Raw genomic sequence first — 11,529 nt, forward strand, 5'->3', positions numbered from 1 at the left:
GCCGGGGAAGACATGAGAATCTGGGCCTAAAGAAAATCTGCCTTACAGAATTCAGATGTACAAAATAGATCAAATTGCTTGTGATTATTCATTGACAAAAAATTAATAAACAAACCACCCAGACTGCCCCCAATAGCAAAACCATGAAATACATTAAAAATAGGATTTATTGTATGAACAGCTCTCCAGAAGCACATCTACTGGATAGTTAGGTTAACTCTCAACTATTCATTGGTGGATTCCTACGTTAGTGGATTATAAACAACCCTGAAGGCTTTGGTCAGGCCCCAGAAAAGAGTCCGGGTGAAGGTGAGATTTAATCTGTGAGTTCCTGAGACTCCCCACAAGAGACTGCAGGATTAGCCAGGTGAGGGTTTTCCACCATTAGTGCTATATATATCATTTGTACTGCTTTTTCTCATCATTGGCCCCAAAGCCTAAAAGTCAAGTGCACATAAAGATATAAAATCACTTGGAAAAGAAGAAAAATTATTAGCCTAAATCCTCTAGTATTTGATTTTACTAGATGACAGTTCCAAAGCCTACTGCTAATAAAATATAAATTGCACTCCTGGTACAAACTGTATCTGAACACTGGTGAAGAGCTCGGCTGTCCTCATCTCAGGACTTGGCTAAAAGTCCCCGTTGCATCAAGGTCTTCACTCGTGAATAATGAGAACTTGGGCCTGGATGTATATCTTGACACATACTGATAGGCATGGAACTACACGGATATGCAATATACCATAATAGAAACAAATACCTTGCGTGTGCTTTTGAAAAAGTGAATACTTTAAAAGCTTCTTTATCTTAACAATTTGACAGAATCAGTATGTGGTGTTTACCCGTGCCCTTTGGCAACTCTTCTGCCTTAAATACCGTGCCTGTAGGAGAGGGAATGCCCTGGGATACTGGTCGGTTCCTGGCGCACTCACCATCATACAGTCTTTACTTCCAGGTCTTGGGCTGTCGACCTGCCGTGGTGATGTCATGCCCGGGCTCCTATTACCACCACAGGGCCTCTGGTCACCAAAGGCCGAGTCTGTTTGGAACTTCATGTTTAGGTGGCTCCCTGTGTGAGTCCTGCCACCTGGGAGTGCTCATGAACAGGCGTGGAACACCGGAGATGGATAATGGCCCCTTGCCAAAATGATGCTTTGGGCCAATGACATAGGCCCCTTGGTCAGAGTGAACACAGAGGCTTGTAGACTTCCGACTTCATACAAAAAATATAAAAACTAGAGTGCAAAGAAGACAGCAATATTTTTGCTTTTGAAGCACCTTTCAAAAATAGGGGAAATGATAGCCAAACCTCTGAAAAGCATCTTCAGTCCACACGCACTGTTTGCCTGCCTCTGTAAGATCTGGCCTCAGAGTCCTGCTTGCTAGACCCCAGCCCCAAAGTGAGGAGAGTGGTGGATGATGGTGAGGCTAAAGAAGGGAGGCACATGCTGAGAAAGGAGAGTGAAGAGGAACAGAACCCACCAGAATCTTTCTTCCCTGCCTTTCCTTGAATTCCACTGGCCTGTTTCTGAAGTAGCGACAAAAGATATGGCCAGGGCTGGCTGTGAAGGAAGAACTGAAGGATTCGATCTCTGTGAAAGCCACCCACCTACAATTTCCTCTTCACTGCCTCCCCATCTCCAGCTTCTGTCCTACCCCTCAGACCTAAGGCAAGCTGCTTCAGGAGACCACTGTCCGAGAGGGGTTTGCATTTCTAAGAACACCCCTGAAGGCCCAAACCAAAGGGAATGTGGCTATAATTATGGACAGAGCAGGCATTCTGAGGAGTTAGGGAAGCAAGCAATGTATTCCCCATATCAAGGGCTCCTGGAATAGGACTCCCCTGGAGTCCAGGCCAGAAAACAAGAGACCCCACAGTTCAGCTTTCCTTTAGGGTAACAGACTGACCTCTTCAACAGAACTACCCAGCTGTGAATCGGGTCTAGTGCCAGCTGCACGCTCCACGCTGTCACTCCCTGGGAAGTGCCTAGAGCCATGTGGGCACCCATCCTTCTCTTGACTGACTGCGCTTCAGGAAGGGGGCCCAGTTATGGGTCAGCACTTGTCCCTGAAACCCAGAGAGCTCTTCGAAGACACTGTACAACTCCAATTTGGAATTTGGGAAAACATGCATTCGCCAGAGAGGTGTGGCTTGAGAAACGAGAATCTGCCTTATCAGGAATGACGGTGGGGGGCTTTGGAAGCAAGACCAACAAGGACTAGCAAAAATTCTGAGTGACCAGGTAGAAAAGATTCTTTGTCAGGGCCTCTTCTTCTTGCCTCTGTGAGTGTCTGCATGCACACCCCTGTCACAAGAGGAATGAAGGAAAGACATAGTTTCCAAAAGCCCCTAAGAATAAAATTAAAATTCTCTCCGGAGCTGCCCCCAAAACCAAGAACTTATGCAAAGAGAGTCAGGACTCAATAAAAATGATCAAACCATAGAAGGACAAGGCATTTAAAATCCAACAACAGAACTCAGGAGACAAGCTAACAGCCTCTTTCTGCCTTTCCTTGAGTTTATTTTCATTCTGGACCCTGGAGCCTCACTCTCTTCACCTAATAGCTCAGTTCATTCCAATTCCTTTCCTCAGTTAGCCTCTAAGATTACTCAACAGCATGGTAAGAAATGGAATCTTATGGTATTTTCCAACAAGAGTTAGGGTCAGATAATGTCCAAAAACATCACATCAACCTAAAAAAAAACAACAACAAAGGACTGCAGAACAGATTTCACTTAAATTCTACTATATGACTAATTCTAATCTTGCTCTATGCTTCCTTATATTCTTCCCATATTTAATGACTCAGGACTATAGCCCTGTTTTAAAACATTTTTCTTGTTTCTAGCAAGTAAATACTACAAAAAATTGTCATTTGCCATTTTCAGTGAAACTCCAAAGTGTGTCTTACCCATGAAAACTTAGTCTACATGGCCCCGGGTGAAATGGTCAGCACTGTTTCCCCAGGCCACAGATGCCTCGGAGGTATTAATCCTTTTTACTCTCATTGTCCTAGAATGGCTTACTTTTAATTGAAGGTCGGTCAGTCCTCTCTGAGAACAGTGTGGAAACAAGACTTAATAAATAGTTTTCCCTCCTGAGACTAGACGTTAGCTTTCTGAAACATAATTAGCGGGACGCCAGTCAAAGAGTGCATGTTTTACCACACGTCTGGGGAGTTTCGGTGCCTCCAATTTAATAGGGGCCACGGTGCTAGTTATCAAATTGACAGTCTCGACCTGACCTCTAAAAGGGGCTGTAGAACGATGCCTAGTAAATTAAGATAAATGCCAAATCCTTCGGAGGAAACAGGCCTACGTCATGACTATGAAATGGGTATTCGGGTTTGAGACCAAGCAAGACTTCACAGTAAGGATATAAACACGGGCCTGAGCACGAGAGAAGATGTTCACCCAGTTATTGTGCACACAAGATAACAGTGACTCTCTTCACTCAGCATTACACTTGGCCAGAGATTTTAAATTCCTTTTTAAAAACAAGACTATTGCACCACCGAGTAAAGATTTTATTATCCTCAATAATGGGATTGAATATGCCAAGGCAAAGAAGCAGAAAATTAGATCTGCTGTTCCCAGTGCCGAGATAGGGGTTACTGAAAGCCACAACAGGTCACTTTTGCTGGGCTTTCTGATGTTGTAGTGGCCTAGAAACCCAGGGAGAGCCATCAGCGCAAGTGTCCGCCTCCAGATGGGAGAGGTGGGAGAAGTCAAGCTAGATCAAGCCTCAAGCAGTAGAATGGAGTCAAAACACAAGCACTTACCGTGCCTCTGCTACTCCAGTGTTACTGGAATACTAACCAACAAGGCAAAGGCACTAAGTAGTTAGGGAAAGAGGTGACAGATCAGCCTCTCTCCCTCAGAGGCCATTGCCACATAGTGCAGAGAAGCCAGCACAGTTACCCCCTACTTGATATGTCATCTATGAACAAGTAAAATTGGTCAAACAGGTCCCCGAAGACAAAATGTAAGCCCTACACCTACAAGCTGAATTTTAATTTTGATCAATTGCAGGCAGAGTTCATGTGAATCGTGTTCCATCTTCTGTCTTTCCTACTCACTCCAACTCGTTCCTACTTATTGTGCTTCCCTGTGTGTCTCAGATTTATTGCTTCCTGAACTGATGCTTGGGGGGAAAAGGGAGGCTGTGGTTTAGGTTCCCGTCAAAGCTCAAATTAAACACAGTGCCTCTTTCTCCCTAAGGCCCTCCACCTGGCCAAACTCAAATGAGGTGATGAGACATTCAGAAACCTCTGCCCACTCGCTGCCTTCCTCCGTGCTAACCTCCAGCCAGACTCGTGGGGATGACAAGCCAAGTGACAAGTGGCCAAGAGCCCTCTCTGGAGTGTTGCACCAACCAAGGGGAAACAAAAACTCTGCAAGCTGCACCAACAACCCTAAACTAGCACTGTATATAGTCCCCAAGAGACAGGTGCAAGTCTACTCGGCTTTCTGTGGGCAAAAGTCCACCCAGCATTCTTCAGGCAGAAGGGAGCATGAAGGTCTTGGCTCCTGTCTCTCCCCTTTCACTAGCCATTCACATTTAAGATTCACCAAAACACAGGTCTCGCTTCCACAGGAGAAATTAGTGGCATTTACTTGTCACCACCAGGGCTGGTTAGATTTCCCGTGACCCCATAACCAAGTTGGTTCCCCTCTTGAAAGATGGTGGCAGTCTCTGCAACTTTTGATTTGGTCTTTTTCTGTCCCCTCAGGTCATGGATTATATGGGACTTTTGAAATGTTATCCTCCTGGAGGAAAACTAGAGAAGACCAACATGTTAAAGAGAGAACTGCAGCAGTCTATGCAGACTCCATGCTCTCCTTTTCTCTCACCACTGCCATGTACCTGGTCACCTTTGGCATAGGGGCCAGCCCTTTCACGAACATTGAGGCAGCCAGGATTTTCTGCTGCAATTCCTGTATTGCAATCTTCTTCAACTACCTCTATGTACTCTCGTTTTATGGTTCCAGCCTGGTATTCACTGGCTACATAGAAAACAATTACCAGCATAGTATCTTCTGTAGAAAAGTCCCAAAGCCCGAGGCATTGCAGGAGAAGCCGGCATGGTACAGGTTTCTCCTGACAGCCAGATTCAGCGAGGACACAACTGATGGCGAGGAAGCGAACACTTACGAGAGTCACCTATTGGTATGTTTCCTCAAACGCTATTACTGTGACTGGATAACCAACACCTATGTCAAGCCTTTTGTAGTTCTCTTTTACCTTATTTATATTTCCTTTGCCTTAATGGGCTATCTGCAGGTCAGTGAAGGGTCAGACCTTAGTAACATTGTAGCAACCGCGACGCAAACCATTGAGTACACTACTGCCCAGCAAAAGTACTTTAGTAACTACAGTCCGGTGATTGGGTTTTACATATATGAGTCCATAGAGTACTGGAACACTAGCGTCCAAGAAGATGTGCTAGAATACACCAAGGGGTTTGTGCGGATATCCTGGTTTGAGAGCTATTTAAATTACCTTCGGAAACTCAATGTGTCCACTGGCTTGCCTAAGAAAAATTTCACAGACATGTTGAGAAATTCCTTCCTGAAAGCTCCCCAATTTTCACATTTTCAAGAGGACATCATCTTCTCTAAAAAGTACAATGATGAGGTTGATGTAGTGGCCTCCAGAATGTTTTTGGTGGCCAAGACCATGGAAACTAACAGAGAAGAACTCTACGATCTCCTGGAGACCCTCAGGAGACTTTCTGTCACCTCCAAGGTGAAGTTCATTGTCTTCAACCCGTCCTTCGTGTATATGGATCGATATGCCTCCTCTCTGGGAGCCCCCCTGCACAACTCCTGCATCAGTGCTTTGTTCCTGCTCTTCTTCTCGGCATTCCTGGTGGCAGATTCTCTGATTAACGTCTGGCTCACTCTCACGGTTGTGTCCGTGGAGTTTGGAGTTATAGGTTTCATGACATTATGGAAAGTAGAACTGGACTGCATTTCTGTGCTATGCTTAATTTATGGAATTAACTACACAATTGACAACTGTGCTCCACTGTTATCCACATTCGTTCTGGGCAAGGATTTCACAAGAACTAAATGGGTAAAAAACGCCCTGGAAGTGCATGGGGTAGCCATTTTACAGAGTTACCTCTGCTATCTTGTTGGTCTGATTCCTCTCGCAGCTGTGCCTTCAAATCTGACCTGTACACTGTTCAGGTGCTTGTTTTTAATAGCATTTGTCACCTTCTTTCACTGCTTTGCCATTTTACCTGTGATACTGACTTTCCTGCCACCCTCGAAGAAAAAAAGGAAAGAGAAGAAAAACCCTGAAAACCGGGAGGAAATTGAATGTGTGGAAATGGTGGATATTGACAGTACCCGAGTGGTTGACCAAATTACAACAGTGTGATAGAGTCTCTGCTTGTTATATTTTCACCCTAGGTCTTATCGAGAGCAAAGAGATTATGTTACTGAAACAAATTCAAAGTTGTTCTTTCTTTTTTAAGTATAAGAAACAGACATTGCCAAAGTAAAGGACAAGGGGGGAAATGGGCATTGCACATTTTCAGTCTTTAAAACAAAAGGACTGTTACCAGAAAGAATGTACACACACACACACACACACACACACACACACACACACACACGGAGACAGTCTTAAACTAAAATCAAATAGAAGAAAGCTTATTAGCAAGCAGAATCCTATTTTATTCACACTGCAGATGTTGCTGGTATTGTGACAAAAACCTACTGATTGAAAGGTCAGCTGCCAAGGCAGAAATAGCTTTAAGCATTGTTCACACAATAAAGCTTCCAGAACTTCTGCAGAGCAGTAGCTCCAGGCAGGGTCTGTGGTTTGAGGTCTTAGCTGTCTCATCTAGCTCTGCAGCACCACAAGGAGATGCTTTCAAAAGTTCTGGCCAGCAGAAACAAGCCAGAACCTTGGAAGTGACACACAGTAGAGTGGCCATCACCCACGGAGTGAAATTGAGTGATGTCTAAATTCACCCAGGTGAGGCAGTTTTGTTTTGTAGAATGAATTGATCATATCCCCCCATCAGTATACTTTCAACGTTTGTATGATTTGGTTAATACACCTTTAAACCAATGACAGCTCCAGCATCGCGGAGTTGGGGCGATTCTATTTTGGAATATCTTGTTGCTTGTCACCAAATGGATCTGCTTTATTAGTTACAGCTCTTGGCAGGAGGCTCTGAGTACCCAAAACGACAGAGCCAAACCCAAATACCTGGCATGATGGAGAAGCAGGAGTCTACTTGAACCCAGAGACAGCATCTCCATTTTAACAAAACAATATGGCCAGCTGGTACAGCTGTTTGCAGTTTGACCCTACATGCAGTTTTTGCGTGGATGCCCAGAAACAACATCTGCCTACGCACAGCTGAGGAAGGAGAAATGAACACTGACATGGTTGTTTGCCATAGCTTTCAACTAGTAGAGCCGGTCTGCCTTCACGATGAGACACGGCTGCTCAAAGACACAGAGGAGAAAAGAAAGTTCTTTGGTGAGTGTAATCCCAAAACGAAGAAAATTTTCAGAAGTGCAGGCAGGGAGATGAAGGACTGAAGGGGAGACAGATGGAAATGACTGGAAGATGTAATCACCGATACTAGCGTATCACTGGTGACAGTCAAACGTTCCTGCTAAGCCGGCTGCACTTTCATCTCCCTGGTTCCCTCCCCCTGCCCCCGCACACACATACCTTTGCTGGTGCCCCTCTAATGCATTGCACGGCCCTTCTGTACATTAATGAGCCTAGTTTATACTGTTTATACTGTTGATTGCCATATCCACAGGCTCTAAAAAGAAACAGCTTGATTGGAAGAGGCTGTGTATGCTGTCCCAGACCCCTGCATTTCTTTATGTCTATAAAAATGAAGCTAACTCCTGGTCACATTTGAGGCAAACGTCTACAGTAATTTTCCCTTTTAGAGACGTAGCTTATTTAGACATCTATAGTGGTAAGCATTTCCCAAAAGCACCTTTGCTCTCTGGACCTTAGCGGATGTACCGTGCAACTTCCCCATCCTCCACAGAGGAGGAAACCAAGACCTAGGAGGAAAAAGCGACTCAGCCAGGGTCACACCACTAGAGGGTTTCCATCATTTTAGCATGCCTAAGACAGGGCAGGCCACTTTTAGATTTTCCCTTAAGAGGGCTATTACTCCCTTCAAGGTACATTTCCAAGGAAAGAACATAGGACTTTACTGGCCACAAGGCAGACTTTTTTTTTTTTTGTAATGTCTGGGTAATGTTTGGGATTTAGCTTTGCCATTGTCTTTCCAAACAGCAAAAATGCCCAAATGATTCAGATGTAACTGCACCAAGTGCAAACCTGTGCTTTCTATTTCATGTACTGTTGTTCACAGAGTTCAAAATACACATGCAGGGGGTCGTAGCTAGTGCGTTACGCACTTGTGCAGTCTCTCCTGCAGACACACTAAGTGATCATACCAACGTGTTATGCACTCAACTAGAAGATAATGAGCTTTAATCTGAGGACAAGTATAAGTCCTCGAAAAAGGGCAAGTTCGCATAATAGATCTGCGATCAATTCTCTCTCCAAGGGGCCTGCAACTAGGCTATTATTTATAAAACACAGATGAAGAGGGGATTGGTTTTATTCTTGAATCATATGTTGCTAAATCATTTTCTGAACAGTGTGTTCTAAATCAGCCATTGATTTAGTGTCGGCCACGTGGAGTACCTCGGGTTAAAGCTACTCCACAAAACTGATAAAACACACACGCCAATTAAACAGATTTTGTTGAGAATTTCATCATTCAATTTGGTCAACCAGAATGACTTGCTGTGGAACTTTGTTTTATGACAGATGGTAGTTTTCCAACTTGATTGAGTCTCTGTATACCTTGGAATATTGTATTTTTAAATGAAGGGCATTTTCAACCTTGTCAACTTCCCTTTTCAGCACTTGAAATCAAGGCTTATGGAATTCTGACTGTGGAATGATTTTTTTTTACTAGGGGACTCTGCATGTCAAGATTTATTATTTATTGTTACATCATTATTTATTTGTTAATGATTATTGCTCTGACAGCATTGGTTTAGCCCCACCATGGAGAAGCCACTTTAGAAGCAACTCAGAATCACATCCCCATAAAATTTAAGTCTTTACTTGGTGAAGTTTTACTTTTGCAATTGCTATAAAGAGGGAGGGAAGAATCCTGGAAAACACTTGCACAAGTTTTATTTTTCAATTAATTCCAACCAAGACGTTAATTTTCACTTTACCAAAGAAACTTTTTTGGTTGGTTTTCAGTTGGTGTTTGTTTACCAAAGAAAAATATTCCATTCATCAAAAATATGTCTCCTGGTCAACTAAAAAACTGTGATACTTGGGTGTTCTTGGCCAGTTGTAAGGAAAAAAAGAAAAATCAGGGTCAGGGTGGCAATTCTTTCATTGAAGAGAACTCAGCAGAAAATGTAAATTCATAAGACACTCGGGGTTTGCAAGCCAGAAAATGATACTTGAAATAGGGCACTGTTGTTGAGCCCTATACCAACGGTCCAACACGAAGCATGCGGGCTCCTCAGGCTAAAAGGAGTACATTTTTTTCCACAGGAAAAAAAAAAATAAGACAAACCCTCATGAAGCTCCCTCTTCATCGTTGCAGTGCATAAGTTTTGTCTGGGTTTGGTTTGAAGTTCTGGGGTTTTGTTCTGCTTTGGTTTGGTTTGCAGTGTTTGTTTGCATTTGCTTGTTTTGCTCCCATCTTTCCTACCATTTTTACCTCCTCAGTTTTCACTCAGAAGGGAGATAATCAGATGCCATCCTCCATTGCAATGGTTATTTAGGCAACATACTGCTGTAAATGAGGCCCATGATAACCCAATTGTTTTAAACTTATTTAACCACCACTCAACTGTTCTAAGTGGCATTCCAGGACCATGGCACCACGGCCCCCCAATCCCAGCAGTGGTTGGCTGTGTCTGTCTCACGAACAGGTGGGCTGGGCAGCCACCTGGGTAGGGTTGGCCGTGGGGCGGGGGGGGGGGGGGGGAGGGGCAGAGGCAGAGACTCTTGGACACAAATGGTACCCTCCTCATGATGGCTTTATTCCTTTGGATTCTATTAAAGTAGCCCTGCAGCTTGTAGTAGTGTCCAAACTCTGTGAATCTCTGTTTTCTCATCTGTAAAATGGGGATAATAACAGTAAGTATCTTTAAATTCGGCGAATACTTCCTGAGGGCCTACTATCACCCAGATACTGTTCTACAGACTGGGGACAGAGTAGTGAGCCAATGAGATGAAATATACCTGCCCTTGGAGAGTATACATCTGCATGATGCTGTGGATATACTGGGAGGATCAAGGGAGATGATGTTCAGAAAGTACTCATGGCAAGGGCTGGTGTAGAGAAGAAATTCAAGACATTGTAATTCCTCTGTCCCACACAGTAGCACTAGGGCCCAGGACGTAAAGCTACGGAGAAGTATGTTTTTCAGATCTGGGCACAGAATTATGGCTATATAAAGATGCAATGAGTTCTCCTGGTCATTTCAGGGCACTCAAAATGCAGCCAGATCACCATTCGGCAGGGCAAACTGTCAAGAGGGCACAAGCTCCAGATGTGGGGGTTGGATTGCAATCCTTGAAAAAAATGGGCTATAGGCACTTGGGGATCAGAGTTGGGAGGCAAGGGCACTTGCTATTTAATTACTGTGCCTGACTTGATTGAAGGTATTTGAACACTCCTGCTGGGTAATTTGCTTTTAAGTCCGGGCTACACAAAAAGCACCAGGTATTTGAAGACAAAGTTCCCACTTTTTAAAAGCACGGTAAAGCGGCAACATGGAGGAAAACATTAAATTAGTACCACCAGGTTCTCTGGCGAAGAACTGAGGATGGCTGCAGCCAGCACATGGCAGCGTTCCTCCCCGTGGTGGCTACAACTGTTTCTGTTTCAGGCCAGTCCGGGAGAAAGCAAAGAGGAGAGTGAATGAGCTAGAAGCCGTTCACCTGAACAGGCGGTGTCAGGAGGTCTTCCCCAGCCCTGCCTCTCACCTGCCCCCCTTCTGCCCACGACATCTGTGTGAAGTCCTCTTTGAGATCTACGAGGGTACCGTGCAAGGAAGAGGAAGTGAGGCGATCAGAGTGCTGCGGCCTCTGTGCAGATTTCCAAGTTAGAGTACAACTAGCGCCATAAGGGTCCAGAGGAGCCTACCTCATAGGGAAAGAAGGCTTCTCATTTCAAAGTACAAAGAAAGCAATATATACCAAGGAGGCAACCCACAGAGGATCCCTGGTGGAAGAAATGCTGTTCGTGTGGAATGTGCCAGCCTCTTCTCCTTCCAGAATGTTGGCACCAGATGAATCTTTGGATAGAATTAAGCTTACTCCCTCATTTTTCACGTGAGAAAACTGAAACCTGGAGAAGTGAAATTACATGCACAGAGCTACTTAAAAGCAGATACAGGACTATAATTCAAGTCTCCTAGCTCCTAGCCTCAGTCCTTTCTCCATTCTACCACTTTACTGCCAAATTCTATGTATCTAAATTATG

The 11,529-nt window shown here is 44.3% G+C and overlaps 1 protein-coding gene across 1 annotated transcript in view; it reads left to right on the forward strand.

Annotated features, from left to right (window-relative positions):
- The window catches only part of PTCHD1 (patched domain containing 1), a 49,490-nt gene extending 43,098 nt beyond the window's left edge, over positions 1 to 6,392 (forward strand). Inside the window, exon 3 of the mRNA XM_047843832.1 lies at positions 4,738 to 6,392. Coding sequence (XP_047699788.1) covers positions 4,738 to 6,392 — 1,655 coding nt within the window. The remainder of the gene's footprint in view (positions 1 to 4,737) is intronic.
- The last annotated feature ends 5,137 nt before the right edge of the window (positions 6,393 to 11,529 follow it).

The sequence above is a fragment of the Prionailurus viverrinus genome, chromosome X, assembly GCF_022837055.1.
Source record: "Prionailurus viverrinus isolate Anna chromosome X, UM_Priviv_1.0, whole genome shotgun sequence".
In the NCBI taxonomy this organism is placed as follows: domain Eukaryota; kingdom Metazoa; phylum Chordata; class Mammalia; order Carnivora; family Felidae; genus Prionailurus; species Prionailurus viverrinus.